The sequence below is a fragment of the Condylura cristata genome, unplaced genomic scaffold (genome assembly GCF_000260355.1).
Source record: "Condylura cristata isolate star-nosed mole 26May11 unplaced genomic scaffold, ConCri1.0 scaffold00014, whole genome shotgun sequence".
NCBI classification, from domain to species: Eukaryota; Metazoa; Chordata; class Mammalia; order Eulipotyphla; family Talpidae; genus Condylura; species Condylura cristata.
Genome location: NW_004567115.1, coordinates 17,996,034 through 18,015,608, shown reverse-complemented (window position 1 = coordinate 18,015,608; position 19,575 = coordinate 17,996,034). Strand labels below are relative to the sequence as shown.

General features: G+C 36.0%; 1 protein-coding gene across 1 annotated transcript in view; it reads left to right on the top strand.

Moving 5' to 3' along the window:
• Positions 1-18,398, top strand: part of SARAF (store-operated calcium entry-associated regulatory factor) — a 19,872-nt gene extending 1,474 nt beyond the window's left edge. Inside the window, exons 2-6 of the mRNA XM_004682205.2 lie at positions 6,939-7,117; positions 10,543-10,960; positions 13,010-13,139; positions 13,718-13,872; positions 16,347-18,398. Coding sequence (XP_004682262.1) covers positions 6,939-7,117; positions 10,543-10,960; positions 13,010-13,139; positions 13,718-13,872; positions 16,347-16,372 — 908 coding nt within the window. The 3' untranslated portion in view covers positions 16,373-18,398. The remainder of the gene's footprint in view (positions 1-6,938; positions 7,118-10,542; positions 10,961-13,009; positions 13,140-13,717; positions 13,873-16,346) is intronic.
• The last annotated feature ends 1,177 nt before the right edge of the window (positions 18,399-19,575 follow it).

The window sequence follows — 19,575 nt, the reverse complement described above, 5'->3', positions numbered from 1 at the left end:
GGGGAGCAGAACAGGCAGATCGAGGAAGTACACTGCTGAGGGGAGCAGTGGGCGGGTCAGGAGAGGTCTGCCTTGCCATATGGGTCATCTCTGGGTCAGGCGGGGATCGAACTCATGTGGAAGTGGCTTTAGCTTCTTAGTGCTATGCTTTAACCTGCAGTGCCACCAGGGAGGGCCAGATTTATTTATTTATTTAAAAAAGATTTGTTTATTTATGCATACAAAAACTGGGGTACAGGCCAGAGGTGTAAGGGGGTTAGAGGATTCACCAGAGACAGAGTGAAGAGCAGCAGAACAATCAGATTGAATGAAATCCACTGCTGAAGGGAGCAGTGGGACAGACAGGAGAGGTCTGCCTCTCCATATGGGTGGGGACTCAACCCATGCTTTAGTGTCAGGGGATAGTTTCATAATGTGCCTTAACCATTTGCGCCACTAGGCAGGGCCCTAGATTTAAATGTCTATATACATTTTCTGATACGAGCCTGGAAAGTTGTATCTGAATAAGAGATATTGATTAAAATTACAATTTAAAAACTGGAGTGAAATGCTAATTAGTTGAACCATAGTCAATTCATATTTAAAAAGGAAGTTTATAGGTGAAGAGTCAGGGGGTTTATTTTATTATTAATTTTATTTAATAAGGTGGATCATTTATTTGAAAATTAAATTTAACTATAAGGCTCCAAGTGCTATTTCCCTTTTTAAATATATTTTTACACTGTTCATTTTTATACAAAATTTTGTACAAGATTACTCCTCTCAGGTGTAATCCCCATAAAATTACCACCACCATGGAGTGGGGAATGGGATCAAAAACGGGGGTGGGGGGGAAGGGAAATGCACGGGATTATGGTGATGGCACACGGGTGACTTGGTGATGGGAAACCCGCGGGGATTACAATTGAGATGGAAAAAAAATGATGTAAAAATAAACTTTTGTAATAATAATAATAAAAAAAATTACCACCACCAAAACACCTGTGAACTATCACCATGTTCTATTCTGCTCTTCCCTCCCTTTTGATTTACCCCCACTCCCTGTTGTGTCTCCCGATTTATAGTTTGCCTACTAGTTTTGACTTTTTCCTGCTGACTTTTTTCACTGAGCATAAGCCCTTCTAGCTCCATCCATGTTGCTGCAAATGGCATGAGTTTATATTTTTGATTGCTGAATGATATTTCCATCGTGTATATATATCACATCTTCTTGATCCAGTCATCTGTTTTGGACATATCTTAATTATTGTAAATAGTTCTGCAATAAATATAGGAGTGCAGGTTTCCTTTTGAATTAATGTTTTTATGATCTTTGGGTATATTCCTCGGATTGGAATTACTGTGTCATATGGTAACTCCAACTTTAGTAGTTTCAGGATCTTCCATGCAGCTTTCCATCAGGGGAATTATTTTAAAATGGAAACAAATTTAAGTTAATGGTGCACCACTACCTGGTAGCTCTTAATTCACTTATTCTATAAAACTATTGCTCTGTAGTTAAGAGCACCAAAACACTTTGCAGAGTAAACACAATTGATTTTTATAAATTTACAAATTAAATTTAATTTGAGCTGTTTTTGAAGGTGTTTGGCTTAATTTTTTTCCAGTTCCTTACTAAAGCATTGACCACTCTGATATGTCTCGTTTGACTTTTGATGTACTTTAGATTACATAGGTCAATAATTGGGAAGAAATAGTACCAGTTCTAAAGATAATATGTAAGAATTTTAGAAATTATTTGAATTAGTTTTATATTTAAATGATTCTTCAGGGTATTAGGAATATAGCAGCAAACAAAAAAACAGTGAATACATTAAGTGGCATGTCTTACTGTAAAAGTAGTATGGACAATGTTAAAACAGGGTGAAGAGAGCAGGATGTGCAGGCAGAAGAGGGGACTTTCAAAATGCCTGTTGTTTACAAAAGAAGTTACTGTTAAGGTGACATTTGCTCAAAAATCTGAGGGGAGAGTAATAATAAATGATCTACTATGACTTATATTTTCAAGGCTCTGTGTCCTCTGTGGAAAACAGTCTGTTAGGGAGAAAACTGGGAGAGAGAAGAGGCTGCTGTGCAGTGAATTTTATGAATGTTGATGGTTTGGGCTAGCGGGGAAACAGTGAAGTTGGACTCTCTTCTCACCTATTTTAAAGGTGGAGCTGACATGAAATTCTGAAGGATTAGATACAGGGGGTGAGAGGAGTAAAGACAAATATGATTCCAGAGCTTGGGCCCGAGTTACCATTTCTTGACATGGGGGAGACTGAGAGAAAATCAGATTTGGCGGAGTTAAATTGTAGGTCTTAACTGAGACTTACATGAGGATTTTGATTTTTGAGTCTGGAGGTGTTTTCTTTGATTTATATAACCAGTGGGGTATATAACTGGTATGGTTTGTTCATAGAACTTTCCTAGTTAAGGATGCTACAACAAGGTACCATATTTTAAGCTACTGGGTAGCCTAAACAACATGCATTTATTGCTCACACTTTTGGAGCATTTATCGCTCATACTTTTGGGGAAGAAGACCAAGAACCAGGTGCCACCATATTTGGTTTCTGGTAAGCACTCTTCCTAGTTCACAGTTAACTGTCTTCTCTTGATGTCCTCACATGGCAGAGAGGGGAGGGGTGAGGCTCTCTGAATTGTTTCTCATAAAGTTCTAATTCTGTCATGGTGGTTCTTTATCATAACCTCATCTGTTATAAAACTAACCATCTCCTGAAGGCTCCAGTCTCAAATACCATCGCATTGGGGGAGTAGGGTTTCAACATAGGTACTTGGGAGTCACAAAAGAGAAGTAACCATTTGGACTTCTAAGGAGGAAAAGAGTTGTACAGTTATGCTAATGGTACCCTATATGTATATAGTTCTTAAAACATTCTTAGTGATGTTTACTGTACTTAATTACCTCTTATGTGTCAAGTACTCTGCTGGATAAACAATAATTTTATGGTTGATACCATTGTAATTTTATAGGTAAGGAAGCTGTTTACACAGATAAATGAACTGACTTGGCTAAAGTTGGTGATGAGAATTCACTGTTCTTTATATGCTCTCAGTCCTGCTACAATAAAATCATGTTATCTTTATTCTTGTTATTTAGTTTAATGTTATGACTTTTAGAACCATTTAACATTTTCATTGTTATATTTTTTATGTATGAAGTGGTAGTTTGAGTTTAATCTAGCATTTTAATATCTAGCTTTAGAAATTTTAGATATTATTTAGCCTGTGTGAAATTAAGTTTTTATATAGTTTTAGGTCTATTTTTTTTTCTAGCTGTAATTTTGTCAGTTATGCAAGTGTCACTTATAAAAAATGTCATCCTTTTTTCATTGAAGTAAGATGCTCCTTTACTTCTATCACACTTCCATATAGGTGTAGATTTACTTCTCGATTTTATTTATGTGTGTGAGCTATTTCCCTTGTTTATGTTCCAATTCCATAGCATTTTGATTTCTCATAAGCTTTACTAGTTGGTAAAATATTGTATTCACTTTAAAAAATTGGCTATTTATAGACATCAATTTTCCATAGGACCCCCATAGAAATTCCAGTTCCAGAAATACTCGATTGGATTTCTGGCACAAAGTCCATTAACTTTATTTAGGTCTTATATGTGATCTATGTAAGAAAGACATATCTATTGATCTTAAGTTCATTTTTAGATGTTTTATTCATGCATGCATTTTGTCATTAAATTGACATGCTGTGCATCTCATTTAAAAAAAAGTTTATGCATACAAGAGCTGCGGCGCAGGCCAGGAGATGTGGGAAATGAGAGCATTCACCAGAGAGAAGAGTGGGAAGCAGAATGGGTAGATCGAATGAAATACACTGCTGAGGGGTGCAGCGGGTGAGACAGGAGAGGTCTTCCATGCCATACAGGTCACCCCGCTGGCTGGGAATCCAGCTCATGCTGCAGTGGCTGCTGATAGCTTTATAGTGCTGCGCTTCACAGTCACCTGGAGGTGACACCAGGAGGACCCTCGACTTCATTTTGAATTGAATAGAATAGGCGTAGAAAAAGCTGCTGACTTGGTAACTGATAGTATATTCAAATATTTTATCACATTCTCTTACTTACTATAACAGGATCACCTTTTAGAAAGTTCTCTTGGACTTTGTAGTTTCAGAAATTCTAAACTCTTTTTCTTTCTTCTACTGTTTGTTCCAGGCATGACAGACTCTACTGGATGATTACTCAAATGCCATTCTGTAGCTGCTTCTCTTTGTCTGTCAGTCTCCATGTAAATACTCATTTGGAAAAGCTAACTACTCATTTTACTAGAGTTCTTGATACTAAACCATTCTGGTCAGTTGACTGGAGGAATTCTGGGAAAGATATTTTTTATTTTGACGGAAAGTTATTTTTTCTTATATATATATATATATTTAGCAGATCCTTAATAAATAATCCTTTCATTAATATTTTTCTTTATTGAAGTAACACTGATTTACAATTCTAGATATGCTTTAGAAGAATATGTTCACACCTCCTCATATGTACACTATTACAGCATTCCCACAACCAAAGCACCCACAATCTTTTATCCTGTCTGCTGAGTCCCCTTTGTCGCCACCCTGTCCTCCCTCCCTCTCTAGCAGCACTCCTTTTAGGGTTTGTTTTGGTTTACTTTTGTTGGTTCCTTCTTTTTTCTCTGTGGTTCACATGAGTAAAATCCATTGATTAGTGTCTTTCTTTCAATTTCATTTAGTATATAATTCTCTCCAGTTGCATCCATGTTGGTGCAAGTGGCATTTTTTTTTAATATATAGCTGAGTAGTATATGTAGTAACATAGTATATATTTTATAACACTAGCATATATCCACTGTTCTGTCAAATGGCATCAAGATTGTTTCCATAACTTGACTTCTGTAAATAGTGCTGCGGTGAATGTAGGAGGACATATATCCCTTTGGATTAGTGACTTTATATTTGGGTTAGAGACCTGGGAGTGGAATTGCTGAATCATATGGTAGATCTATTTTTAATATTTTGAGGCACCCTACACTGTTTTCCATAGGGGATGGGCTAGTCTGCATTCTTATCAGCAGGGAATGAGGGTTCTTTTTTCTTTACATCTTTGTCAACATTTGTTTCTATTTTTTTTTTTTTTTTTGGATATGGTTCATTCTCACTGGAGTGAGGTGGTATCTCATCGTGGGTTTGGTTTGCATTTTGTCTTATGACAAGTGATGTTGAATTTTTTTTCTCCTATGCCTGTTTGCCTCTGTATGTCGTCTTTGGAGAAGTGTCTATATCTTCTGTCCATTTTTTGATTGGGTTGCTTTCTTTTTGTTGAGTTGTATGAGTTCTTTGTTAATCTTGGATATTAGTCCTTTGTCAGATATATGATATACAGGTATTTTCTCCCATTCAGTAGGGTGTCTTTGTTTTAGTGATAATTTCTTTCACTGTACAGAAACTTTTTAGGTTGATGTTGCATTTTTTTTGCTTGCTAGTGGAGTCAAGTCTCTAAAGAGTTTCCTGAAGTCAGTGTTGTGGAGTGTTTTTACCTATGTTTTCTTTTGTGTATTTTATGGTTGCTAGTCTTAAATCAAGGCCTTTAATTTTGAGCTAATTTTTGTGTCTAGTGTGAGATAGATACTTAATGTTATTTTTAAAAAAAGATTTCTTTCTGTGTTTAAGAACTGGGGTATAGGCTAGAGGTGCAGGGGGTGGGGTGAAGACAGAGTAGGGAACAGAATGTGTAGATTGACTGAAATACACTGAAGGGACCAGTGGGTGAGATAGGAGAGAGGTCTGCTGCACCATGTGAACTAGCTCCTTGGCTGGGGATTGAACTCATGCTGCAGTGGCTGTAGACAGCTTTTTAGTGCTGTGACTCAACCCTTTGTGCCACTAGGGAGGCCTCATGATTTCAGTTTTAATGAATTTATTGACACTTGTTTTATGGCTCAACATGTGATCCATTCTGGAAGTAGCCCATGCGCACACGAGAAGAATGTATACCCAGCTTTTTGGGATACAGTGTCCAATAAATGTCTACTAGGCACCTCTGTTCTAATTCCTCATTTAAGGCTGTCATTTCCTCCTTGATTTCTCTCTGATTGATCTGGCCGTTGATATAAATGGGGTGGTGAACTATTGTGTTGCAGTCAATGTTTATTAATAGTTGTCATATATTTTGGTGCTTCTTCGTTTAGTGCATATATATTAATGAGTGTTATATCTTCCTGCTGTATTTATCCCTTAATCATTATATAATGTCTTATCAGTGCATATGTATTGATAAGTGTTATATCTTCCTGCTGTATTTACCCCTTAATCATTATATAATGTCTATCCCTGTCCCTTGTTACCTTTTTTAAACTGGATGTTTATTTTATCTAATATAAGTATGCTTATTACCTGACCCTTTTTTTGGTTCCCCTTTGCTTTTAGGATTGTTTTCCAGACATTTACTTTATAACAGTATGTTGTTCTGCTTTGCTGGCTTTTTAAGCTTTATGTTAAGACTATTACACTAAATATTTTGTAACTTATATTTTACTGAAAATGTTTTTGCTACTTTCAGTCTCATTCATGAGCTGTAGTTAACTCAACAGTTTTATTAACTGTTTTATTAAACCATTCACCACTTGACAGACATTTAAGTTATTAAGTGAGTTTCAGGAATATTCATGTGTATTTTTGCCACTTGATCATTAATGTCATACAACAGTACAGTATTTTAGGTTAATGAACACTTTGTTCTGGCTTTACAAAAAGTAGGCAGACAGGTGATACAGAAGCAGCTAGGGAGGCGTCCACCCTGAAATAAAGGGAGGGCTTAAATGTATGACTATGATTTTTGTGTAAAAAAACTGGACGTTGTTGGGGTGACTTTGGGAAATTGTTTCATCACCTTTTTTCTATGTAGAATATGAAATTATATTTATTAGCTGTTTATTTGTGTTCTTTTTCAGATAGAATACTGTTGCGGGATGTTAAAGCTCTTACTCTTCACTATGACCGCTATACCACCTCCCGTAGGCTGGATCCCATCCCACAGTTGAAATGTGTAGGAGGCACAGCTGGGTGTGATTCTTATACTCCAAAAGTCATACAATGTCAGAACAAAGGTTGGGATGGTTATGATGTACAGGTAATATTCATTGTATTGGTGGATTTTCTAAATGGAATTTTTCCTTAAAAAAGTCTTAATTGGGACATTATTAACTGTTTTTGGGAAACACATATAGAAAATCTCTGATTAACCTAAAATATATAAATATAAATTGGCCATTCATTTTTTGGAAAAAACATCCTCCAAAAGAAATGAACTGATTTTAAATAGTAAATGGAAATAGTCAATTTAAATTTTGTACCTTAAATTTCTTCTAAGATATTAGTAATTAAATAAAAACTTTTTATGTTCTTAGGGTCAGAGGCAGAGGATCCCCTTTGTCTGTCATTTTTCTACATTCTGCAAAGAATACCAACCTACCCTTAAGAAATAAAGTTCATATGATAAGGAGTTTGTGGATTGTAAATAATGGAGGTATTGTGCTTCCAACACTGAAGTTTAAAACAGTTTTATACCTGAAGGTAGTTACTTCTGAATGAAGCACTGCAATGAAATTTATTTGAGACTGGCATTTTGTAGATAGGGTAGAATATCTCCTTGAAGTTCCAAAAGTTACAATGCTTTAGAAATGGAATAGATTTTATTAAATGAATTCAGGTTAAATCACTACTATGTTTACATTATGTATTCTTGCTTTCAAGAAGTATTAAGATAGCTGGGCATTAGGTAAGACACTTGTGCTGATAATTTCTTCTCTTAGGATATTTTTCTTTGTTATTTCCTTTATGCATGGCCTGTGCTGTTCAGAGATGGAGTTCAGACTTCCATTATTTTCCCCAAAGATTCGAACTGAATCATGGAGTCTTCTGATTAACACAAAAGTCTCACTCCCATTTTAAATTACTTTTATGGCCTTGATGGATAATAAAGACACTAATTGACGACATTCATTAAGTATATATTAAACAGTATGTAAAAATGGCTATATGGAGTCATAGTTTCTACTAGGAAACTGTCTTTCTAGTAGAAAAGATAAGACAATTACTTAATTACGTGTAGGAGCTAACAAAGTGATATCTAGTTGGGGGGTTTGGAGAAGACTTAAAGGAGAAGTTCTGAACTATGTTAAGAAGGAAGGGTACGATTTTTAGAGCTGAAGCAATAAAGAAGAGAATAGCATGTGGAAAGAAGTATATAGGATTTCATACATTTGGCTTACATTTTGTAGCAAGAGAGAGCCTCTTCCAATTCCAAGAGTTTAACTATAATGACGGAAATCACTTTTATTATACATGATTGAGAAAATGTTAGTTAAGATAAAATGCCAAGAGATTTGTTTTATCTAAATTAGCAAACTTATACATCTCCCAAATAAAACTATCTTGAGTGAGAACTCTTGCCATTTGTAACAATTTAGATGGAGCTGGAGAAGATAATGCAAAGGGACATAAGTCAGAAGGAGAAAGGCAAATAGGGGATGGTTTCACTAATATAGACTATAGAGAATCAAAATAAAGGGTTAGACAAAACCAAACTAGTAACAAACCCTTGGCATTTGATTTGGGAGCTGAGGAACTAGAATGGGCGAGGGTGGGAGTAGGAGAAAGAGATGTTTTTATGGAATACAATGGAGGATATTGGGACTTTGGTAGTGGGCATGGTGTGAAAACACACCTTTGCTGGAGGTTTGGTCCCATAACCCCTAAAACAAACAATGTAAAACAACTTTACCTCATAAGTATAGTTAGAAGGGTGGAAAAGCATATTAGCTCTCGTCCTAAATGTCAACCTAAATTAGATCAAATCCAGTACTGTTCGGGTAAAGGAATGTAAAACTTCGCTCAGTCACTGTTAGAGTCACTTGTCTAATTTGAATTAAATAGGTAAATAATGTTATGCACCAAACAAAGAAAAAAAAAGTGAAAAGACAACCCACACATTGGGAGAAAGCTTTTGCATATCATTTATCTGGTAGGGGATTTGTATCTAGAATTTATAAATAACTGTTATAGTCAATAAAAAGACAAATAACCAAATTAAAGTGGAGCTTATCCACTTATGAGTATACCTTTCTCCATAGATTTGCAAATGATCAATAAACATGAAAAATGTTCAGCAACATTAGCCATCAAGGAAGTAAAATCACACTAAGATACATCGTACCTAATAGGATAGCTATAATAAAAAAGACATATTAACAAGTGTGGGTGAGGATGTGTAGAAACTCTCACGCAGTGCTGTTATGAATGTAAAAAGGCATAGCCACTTTGGAAAACTGCCTGGCAGGTCTCCAAAGGATTAAACATAGTTACCCAGTCTGTCCACTCCTAGAAAACCTAGTCAGTCACACCCAAGAAAATGGAAAACATGTCCATACAAAACTTGTATGTAAATGTTCATAGAAATATTATTCATAATAGCAGATAAGTAGAAACAATCCAAATTCCATCATTGATGAAGGAATAAAGAAAATACGGCACAACCATATGATAAATTATTTACCAGCTTTGAAAAGCACTGAAGTGCTTGGGTGAACCTTGAAAACATGCTAAGGAAAAAATCCAGTTACAAAAGACCATGCATGTTGTATGATTCCTTATATATGAAATGTGAGAATAGGGAAGTCATTGAGACATCCGTGACTACCTACAGCGGAGTGATTTAGGGAGTAATGGGGGTAGGGATTACTAATGGATATGAGATTCTTTTCAAGGTGATGGAATTATTCTAAAGTTGGATATGTTGTTGATCTAACAAGTTTGTGAATATACTACCTGCCATTGAAAATGGGTGACTATGTGGTGTGTAAATTCTATTTTAGTGAAACTTAGAAAAAATAAAATAATGTATCTGGACTTTGATAGATGAAGATAATTTGTCTAAAATTATAGAAAGGTTGTAAAACCAATCTACTTAGTTGTCTCTTTGTTACAGAAATACATTACTTATTTGGTTCAAAATACTGAGAATTTGATCTAACCTTGAATTTTAAGAATTACTTTCAAAATTGAACTCTTGGAAACTTAGTCTTATGATTTTGTAAAATCTGTGTAGAAAATTTTTCTCAGAAGGTTATCTAGTATTTCTGATGTTATATGTAGTGAGATCTTCAGATATGATGCTGACTTTTAAGCCTTAATATAAAATAAAAAAACTCTTTTAAGAACACATGCGGAATGATGACAAAAATCGACATTTAAGAATTTGCTTAAAATTTATAAATGATGGATTCTTAACTACAAAAGAATTTCTTATAAGACAGGTAAGGAGTAGAAATAGAATAAAATGAGTACTTAAGACTTCACCACCTAGCTTAATTAGCATTACCAATACCTTAGAATCCTCTAATTTGCCATGTAACATAGAAGTACTCATTTTCCTGAATTTTGTCATTCTTTTACTTCATTTTGTAGTTTTTATGATAGATATGTAGCCCATATAATATATATTAAGTAAAAAAAAATCCTTTGGTTCTAATAATCTGCTTTTACTTTTCTTCACAGTGGGAATGTAAGACCGATTTAGATATTGCATACAAATTTGGAAAAACTGTGGTGAGCTGTGAAGGCTATGAATCCTCTGAAGACCAGTATGTACTTAGAGGTTCCTGTGGCTTGGAGTATAACTTAGATTATACAGAAATTGGTCTGAAGAAGTTGAGAGAGTCTGGAAAAAATAACGCCTTTAACTCTTTCTCTGGTTATTACAATAAGTTGTACTCTTCAGATTCCGGTGGCATCAGTGGATTGATTACTATTGTGGTGCTACTTGCTATTGCCTTTGGAGTTTATAAGTTGTTCCTTAGTGATGGTCAAGAGCCTCCTCCACCATACTCTGAGTATCCTTCGTATTCCCACCGTTATCAGAGATTCACCAACTCAGCAGGACCTGCTCCCCCAGGCTTTAAGTCTGAGTTCACAGGTATGTTTCCCACAGCAATAGCAAGAAGTAGGGTAGATGTGAGGTGCTGGTTTCGGAAAAGGAAAATGGTTACATTGGGGAAACCAAACCAGGCTTGTCTTATTTTTTACTTTCATTTTTGTTTCCCTCTTCTGTTTCTCTATAAGCATAATTGTGATTACTATTTTAAGGATATATGATTAAATTATAAATTATTTTAATCAGAAAACTTGATTAGGCTTGATGAGAAACATTATTTTGAATTCTATCTCAACTACACACAAAATTTATTCACTATGTACTATAGATTTAACATAAAAATTAAAGCAGTTAGGTTTCCAGAAGAAAATGTAGGAAGATACTTGTCATTACCTTGGGATAGGAAAAACTTTCTTAGAACACAAAGAAGCACTAGCTGTAATAGAGGAGAAGTAGATAAATTAGGCTTTATTTAAATTAAGAATGTCTAGTCAGCAAAAGATAAGAAAATGAAAAGGCAAGCTGCAGATTGGGAGAAAATATTTGTAAAACATATTTCCAACAAAAGACATATATAAAGAATTCCTACAAATCCAAGAAAAGACAATTGAACATTGGGTGGAACATTTGAATAGCCATTTTATAATAAAAGAACATATCCATATGGAGAATGAAAATATGAGAAAGTGCCTAGCATCTCAATTTTCAGGGAAATGCATGTTGAAACTACAGAGTCCATTATTACCCACCATATAATTCCCACTGTGGCTTAACATTAAAAAGACAGAGTACAAGTATGGATGAGGATGTAATCAACTGGTATTTGCTGGAAGAAGTTAAAATGGTAAAACACACACAAATGGTAAAACACTTTGCAAAGTACCAGTATCTACTAAATTAAACATAAGCTTGCTCTATGACTGAGCACTTCCATTCCTGGATACATGCCTAAGAGAAATGTGTGCATAGGTGCACAGAGAGACATACACAGGAATATTTATAGCAGTTTTTATTCACAACAGTAAAAAAAAAATGAAAACAGAATGGCCATAATAACTAGAATGAGACAAATTGTGGGTTCCTCCCCTTAAACTATACGTCAGTTAAAAAAGACAAAACCCCTCATAGACATAATGGTGTGACACACGGAAGAGACAAAATAGTACCTACTGTATGGTTCTATTTTATAAAAAGCTCAAAGTGTGTAAAACTAAAGTGTTGAGAAGTCATAATGAAATTTATCCCTGATGTGGATGGTTATTTACTGGGAATTGTCATGGGGAAGCCTCTGGGTGCTAGAAATTTTCCATTGATGTGGGTGATGGATACCTGGATGGGTACATATGTATGCATTTATTATGCTGTACAAAGAGGTTAGCACACTTACCTTTATGTATATTATGCATCAATTTAAAAAAGATATCCTCTGAGCAGAAGATACATTTTGTTCCCTTTAAGACCTGGCTTCCTAAAGTTATATAAAGAAATACCTGGCTGCCTCCATTTGAATTCCTCTCTTAAGACACTGAAGTATAGCTGTCACTTGGAACCTTTAGAGATGTTTACTCTTTTTTTTTTTTAAAGATTCATTTATGTATGCGTATGATAACTGGAGGATTCATCAGAGAAAGAGCAGAACAGGCAGATTAACTAAAATACACTGTTCAGGGGAGCAGCAGGTGATACAGGAGAGGTCTTCTGTGCCATGTGGGTCATCCTGCTGGCCAGCCAGGGATTGAACTCATGCTGTAGTGGCTAGCAGAAGCTTGATAGTTTTCTAGGTCCACTAGGGAAGCCCTAGAGATGTTAACGTTTGCAGAAAGGAGGAGCTCTGACAGGTGGGGTGGGTCACTTTCTAATTTGTGATCCTCCCTCCTATTTTAGAATAAATCTTTCCTTTTCCATTTTTGGTGAAAATACACTTTTTAGTTATAAACCAGTGTTTTAGTTACACCTCTTAAAATACAATGTATTTGTACATTGAACTCAGCTTTTTAAATAAATAGTATAGATGAAATAGTTGAAATGTCATGTTACTTTTGGTTTTATAGCCTATGTTTTGTTTAAATGATATATCACTTTTATTTCTAGGGCCACATGGTGCAACTTCAGGTTTTGGAAGTGCTTTCACAGGACAACAAGGATATGAAAATTCAGGACCAGGGTTCTGGACTGGCTTGGGAACTGGAGGAATATTGGGATACTTGTTTGGAAGCAATAGGTGGGCTTTGCTTTCATCTTATTTTTTAACTCAGTGGGGTTGGTATTATTAAGAAAAATAAATTGTGATGCTTTCCTATTAGATCACATATTTTTAGGGATTGGGGAAGTATACTGTGCGCTTTGATAAATATTTGTATATATTTCCTTTTTTTTTTTCCTATGTATCTTATTATATATATGACAAGAGAGGGAAAACTTTGACTTTTGAGAAAATAAGGCAGGAAAGAACACAACATTTGGGGAATAGTTAGTCTGCTTTGGTAGGAAAATGGTAGAGGCAGGACTGAAAAGACCTGGAGGCCAGATTTGGGAGTATCGGTGTTATTGCTGGTTTAAGATTAGATTTTAAGTGGAAATTCAGAAAGAAAGAGCCTTTATTCTATGTTACTTCTGTTCCGCTTGGCAATAACTAACAGTATCAGAATATAAAACAGTATTTATTTCATGTTAACCCTGGTAGGCTAAACTTTGAGGAAAAAGTCATTTGATAAAGATATTTTCCTAATAGTTTAGGACTAAGAAGGTATTTAAAATTATATATAAAAAAAACCCTGACATGTTTTTATGTCTTTATAGAGCAGCAACACCTTTTTCAGACTCATGGTACTATCCATCTCCTACTTCCTCATACTCCAGCACATGGAATAGTCGTGCTTACTCACCACTGCATGGAGGCGCAGGTGGCTATTCAGGACATTCAAATTCAGAGACAAGAACCAGAACAGCATCAGGTAAGTGCAGAAATACAGATGTTCCTATTATGGATCGAAATAGTTTGGGAACTTACAGAGATGAGTGGCTATATGTTTAGTAGTCATGGCTTTGGTATATTCCCCAGAAATATTAGTAACACAGGTAACTGAGATTAAAATACAATTCCATTTCATTCTTTGCTGTCACTTGTAGTCATTCTTTAAAAATCCAACAGGATTTGGGGGCCCTCCCTGATGGTGCCATGGGTTAAGCACTAAGAAGCTAAAGCCACTTCAGCATGAGTTTGATCCCTGCCTGCCCTGGAGGTGATCACATGGCGCTGCAGACCTCTCCTGACTGGCCCACTGCTCCCCTCAGCAATGTACTTCGTCAGTCGACCTGTTCTGCTCCCCACTCTGTCTCTGGTGAATCCTCTTATTGCCCCTGCACCTCTGGCCTGAACCTCAGTTCTGTATGTATAAATAAATAAATCTTAAAAAAAAAAAAAATCCAACAGGATTTGGCTTAGGTTCACTTCTACCAGTATCCAAGGTTTTAACTTAAATCTTCCTGGATGTTGGTTTCTACATATGTTCAATTTAGTAAGCTCTATGGACCCTTTAAGTTCTAAAATACAATTGTCTAGGTAGAAGTAAACTTTTAAGATTCAGTAAACATAGTAAAAATGTATTATGATACATTGTTAAAATTTTTTAGTATTGCAGTTGCTAAAAGGATATTTGTACAAGGCAGGGATACAAATAACTATTTGAAATTAAACATACATCAAATTAGCAGAGAATGGGAGTAGGTGTTTAATGAGGCAGAATAGATTGCTGTGGATTTTTCTTCTTTAGTGGGGGGAAGTTACAGCATAATAATTAAATCTTGAAATTGATAGAAGAAACATTTAAATAGATCTTGAACTGTAAAAGTGGAATTCTCATAGTACTAATAAATTGATACCACTGCTTTGAATAAAACTGTTTAAAATTGAACATAATCATACCCTAGACTTTGATTTTCAGATACATGGCTGCATACACTTGTACCTGGAATGGTAAGAATCCCTGCTTATAATATCTTTCAACTAGAAGAAACCCACATATCAGCAGGAAAATGAGTAAATCAAGTGTAGTTATATACCATGGAACGCTGTGACACTGAGAATGAATGTGGCCACATATCTTAAGCAATAATGTGGATAATGCTATCAAGTACAGAGAAAAACACAGAGGATATATACAATGGGTTTATAGTCACATTTAAAAATGTACATAAACCTATGCTGCTTGATATTAAGATAGTGATTACTTTCTGAGAAAAAAAGGGAAGTGTGAATTGGGAGGTCATAGAAGAACATAAATATGCAGAATGTAAACTGAAAAAAGAAGACTCATTCTCAGTGGAAACAAATTGTAAAAAAAACCATAAATAACATATATATATGGGATTAAAAAAAAAGATTTATTTAGTTATGCATACAGAACTGGGGTACTGCCTGGAGGTGCAGGGGCAGTGAGAGGATTCACCAGAGAGTGGGGAACAGAACAGGCCGACTGACAAGGTACACTGCTGCAGAGAGCAGTGGGTGGGTCAGGAGAGGTCTGCCACACCATGTGGGTCACCTCCAGGGCAGGCGGGGGTCGAACTCATGCTGAAGTGGCTTTAGCTTCTTACTGCTATGCTTTAACCCACTGCGCCACCAGGGAGGGCCCTGGGAATTTTTTTAAAGAGCACCTCTTTATTTTCATTTTTTTTTTAAAAGATTTTTTTTCTTTATGCATACAAGAACTGGGACATAGGGCCAGAGGTGTGAGGGTGAGAGGATTCACCAGAGACACAGTGGGGAGCAGAACAGGTAGATCTACTGAAATACACAACTGAGGGGAGCAGTGGGTGAGATAGGCGAGGTCTGCTGCACTAAGTTGGTCACCTCCCTGGCTGGGGGATTGAAGAAGTGCTGCAGTGGCTGCTGATAGCTTCATCATGCTGAGACTTTAACCCTTGTGCCACCAGAATTCCTGTATGGGATTTATAAGGAGAAAATTGTAAAACTTTATTAAGTAACCTGAAGGAAAGCTTTTATATATATATAAAGACTTTCCAGATGGGAACACTTGTCATCCTGTAGTTCTGTCTCAGCAAATGTTGTGCATGTTTCGATAACATTAATCTTTGAAAGTCTGTAATCTACCTCCACCGCGCCACCCAACATTATTTCTGTTTACCCCTGGAATTGTGAGAGGCAGCATAGGCCCCACTGCTCTTTTTTTTTTTTATCTTAAACTAAACATGTGTCAGTTTAGTAGACTTGATGACTGGATGATTGGGAGGGCTGTTGTGGGCAGACAATCCCTTGCATCCTGCATAGTCCTGGTCCATCTAGTGGTTCATTTTCTCCTTCCCTCTTTCCTTTTGGCTCACATAGTAACACAAGTTACTATGGTAGTTTATAAGAAATTGTAATGTATTGTAAAGACAAATATAAATGTTACTTTTCTCATTCTAGGATATGGTGGTACCAGAAGACGATAAGGAAGTAAAAAGTTGAAGTCAAACATCAGATGCAAAATTTCTGATTTTTTCATCACCTGCTCTTTAAAAAAAGTACTACCAGCTAACAACTGGGGAAAGGGGAATATTTAAAAGTTCTGATGCTTTTTCCTAGATAGTTTTTTGTATTCTAATATTTGAGGCTAAAGATTGTTCTAGGAAAAAATGCTTAAGTAGAGAATTGTATGTTAGTGTAACATGCAGGCACATATTCCAGTTTCTGAAAGTGCCGATTACTGTGGAATGCAGAAAATGTGATGTTTAATTTCTAAAACCTGTGATGACATAAGAAACCTTAAGAATGAAGGCTTTATCTTAATAGAGTTTTAAGTATGGAAATTTTAGTCTACGTGGCTTTAATGAATCATTCTCTCATAGAAATAATAATTTATTTGCTGTCTCTTGCTCTTCAAACATTTAAACCAAGCTTTGGTCTACTGATTAGATTAATCTGGGGATCGTGGTCACTTTGGAGCTCAGGCACTTCGACTGCTTTAGCAGTAGTGGGGCTTCAGTGAGAACTACCTTTTTTAGTGAAGATAGAAAGTAAATACATAGAAGGTTGTGAATGACATATGCTGAAAAAAATGCTTGAAACATGCATATTCATTTGTGAGGTGAAGTTTAAATGCTGCAATAAAGTCCTTTTAATAGCAATCGAAATACTGTTCCCTGGATGCTCAATTAATGATATGGCAATATGTTTTAACCTTTTATTAAAATGACAGAAAAAAAATACAAACAAGGGCTTTTATTCTTATTCTTTCTACCAGCCTTAACATAAATTCGTGTTATTTTTTCCTTCTACTTCCCAAAGGAAAAGGTGTTAACACAGCTGTTCTGACTCACTAAACAATAATTTCCCATGGTAGTCTTGCCTTACATACCAGTCATTTGGTAAATGTTTTCAGAAAAATAATTTAGGAATGGTATGGAAAGAAGTCTCTTTTAAAAATGTGTTTAAAAAAATAAATTTCCAAGTATCCATACTGTTAGTATTAAAAATTGCTACAGATTGGGCCAGTGATAGTGATCTGCATATAAAATTTGTTACTCTTAAAATGCTAGCCTCAGATTTTTGTTCTTAAATGTATTATTGTAGGTCATTGGAATCTCAAGAAAATGAGTGAATAGGGAGTTGACTAGGTGGCTCCCAGATTATTCTCAGAAGCCTGGGTTGTTCTTTGAGGATCTTTTAGCGTCTGCCTGGAGGGAAGGAAGGGCTGGAAAAGAAGCTTGGTCTTTAGGGTTCAGGGTCCTCCCACACGGTTATTCTTAGTGTTACTCTTAGTGTTATTCTTCTATCTGTTGTGTTCTTTTACTTTTTATTTATGGAAAACATTCTGTGATAATAATTTCAGGAGAATCAATGACAGTGCAATTGGATCACATTAGGGAGTTGATGGCTCATAAATACAGAAAATGGGGGTACTTCATTTGGGAGGGCATAAAAAAGGGGTAAAAGGGTGCTGAAATAAAAATTTACAGTTTTACTTACACGAGGCTTTAGAACTTTTTGGATGCTGAGATGTGACTACTGATATTTTTAAAAAACTTAGGAGTGTTTCTAGAGTTTTGTGCATGCTTCTCTCTGAAGTTCCTTTATTTTTCCATCCTGATTCAGTACCCAAGACTGACTTTAGTTTCCCTGTTCGTCCAGTAACACACTGCACACATATTTTTTCTCTTGTACTTAATATATTGCAGTGTGATCATTTTAAGCGTCTTTCTTGCTACTCTGAGTTCCTTAGGGAGTTCTTCTTCCTGTCCTTGCAAATGACTTCACAAAATTAATGAGAAGGCTAGAAACTCAGCCACAGCAAAGGGCAACAGCAAAACTTTTATATGTAAAAGTTGCTTTTTTTCTATTCCATTCAGAATTTTTTTTTTGTTTTTGTTTTAGAAGAGTTACTTTTGTTGTTTGTACTGAGAACCTTGTACATATGGTAAATCTTTTAAGATTCTTAAGTTGTAAGCAATAGATACTAGCTAATAATAATAAAACACTGTGGTTGACTTCTAACATCTGTTCTACTCTGCTGATTTGGTCTCTTAACCAGTGGTTTCAAACTTGAAGGGTGCATCTGAATCACTAGAGAGCTTTGAATATACTACCCCCAGAGCTTCTAGTTAGTAAGTGCAGTGGTCAGTGTTAGGCATCTATTCGGCAACGATTAGGCCTAGTTATTCAATCAAACACTACTCTAGGTGGTTGGTTTCTAAGTAAAGGAGATCACCCTTGCTCTGGATAGGCCTGACCCATTCAGTTGAAAACAACAGTTTTTTGATTCAAGAGACCTGTTTTGACTATGATATACCTAGAAAAGAAATAAGCAGTGTATTAATGATACTGATTTCTTGTTTGATCTTTATAAGTAGAAGAGTTCTAGATCAAGTGAAAATAAGTCTAACTGTGCTATACTACCAAACATTTACACTTCTCCCAGCCCCCAGCCTTACCCAAGGGATTACGGCTGTTTACTAGAGGGACTATGGCTTGGAGAAGACAAAATAATGAGGTATTTTGGGGATAACTAGATACTGTCTCTGAACTAACACTAATTCCAGGAGGCCCAAAATGTACTGTAGTTCACCAGTTAGAGTAAGGTGCTTATGAAAGTCAGTGATTTAGTGTTTGAGCTCAGACCCAGCTCAGTGAGAATACTGAATGTATTCTGTGATTATTTCCCCAGTTCTGGCATAAATATACTCAGCAACTAATAGAATCCCCACATTGGTTCTCTGATCCATGAGGTGAGTTGGTGATGGTATAAAAGACTATGTGGGAGCCACTAGAATTGCCCTGTGTACCAAAATGGTCAAGCAACAGTGAGTACACTATGGACACTAGATACAAGGAGCTGAGTATATGTGGATACTCAATTAGAGTCCAAGAATAAAAGGTAAGAAATGATGGTGACTAGCAATAGAGGGGAAGTCAGGAAGTGAAGAAAAATAGAGGGACATAGAAAGTTCCTTGTAAAATGCATTTGTCATGAGGTTTGCCTCCCTTCCCCCATTTCATAAGTTGAGCTCCTCACCTCACCCCCATAGAATGTGGGGATAAGAATGTGACCCTGGCCCTCCCTGGTGGTGCAGCAGGTTAAAGCACAGCACTGAGAAGCTAACGCCGCTTCCGCATGAGTTCGATTCCCGCCTACCAGGGAGGTGACCACATGGCATGG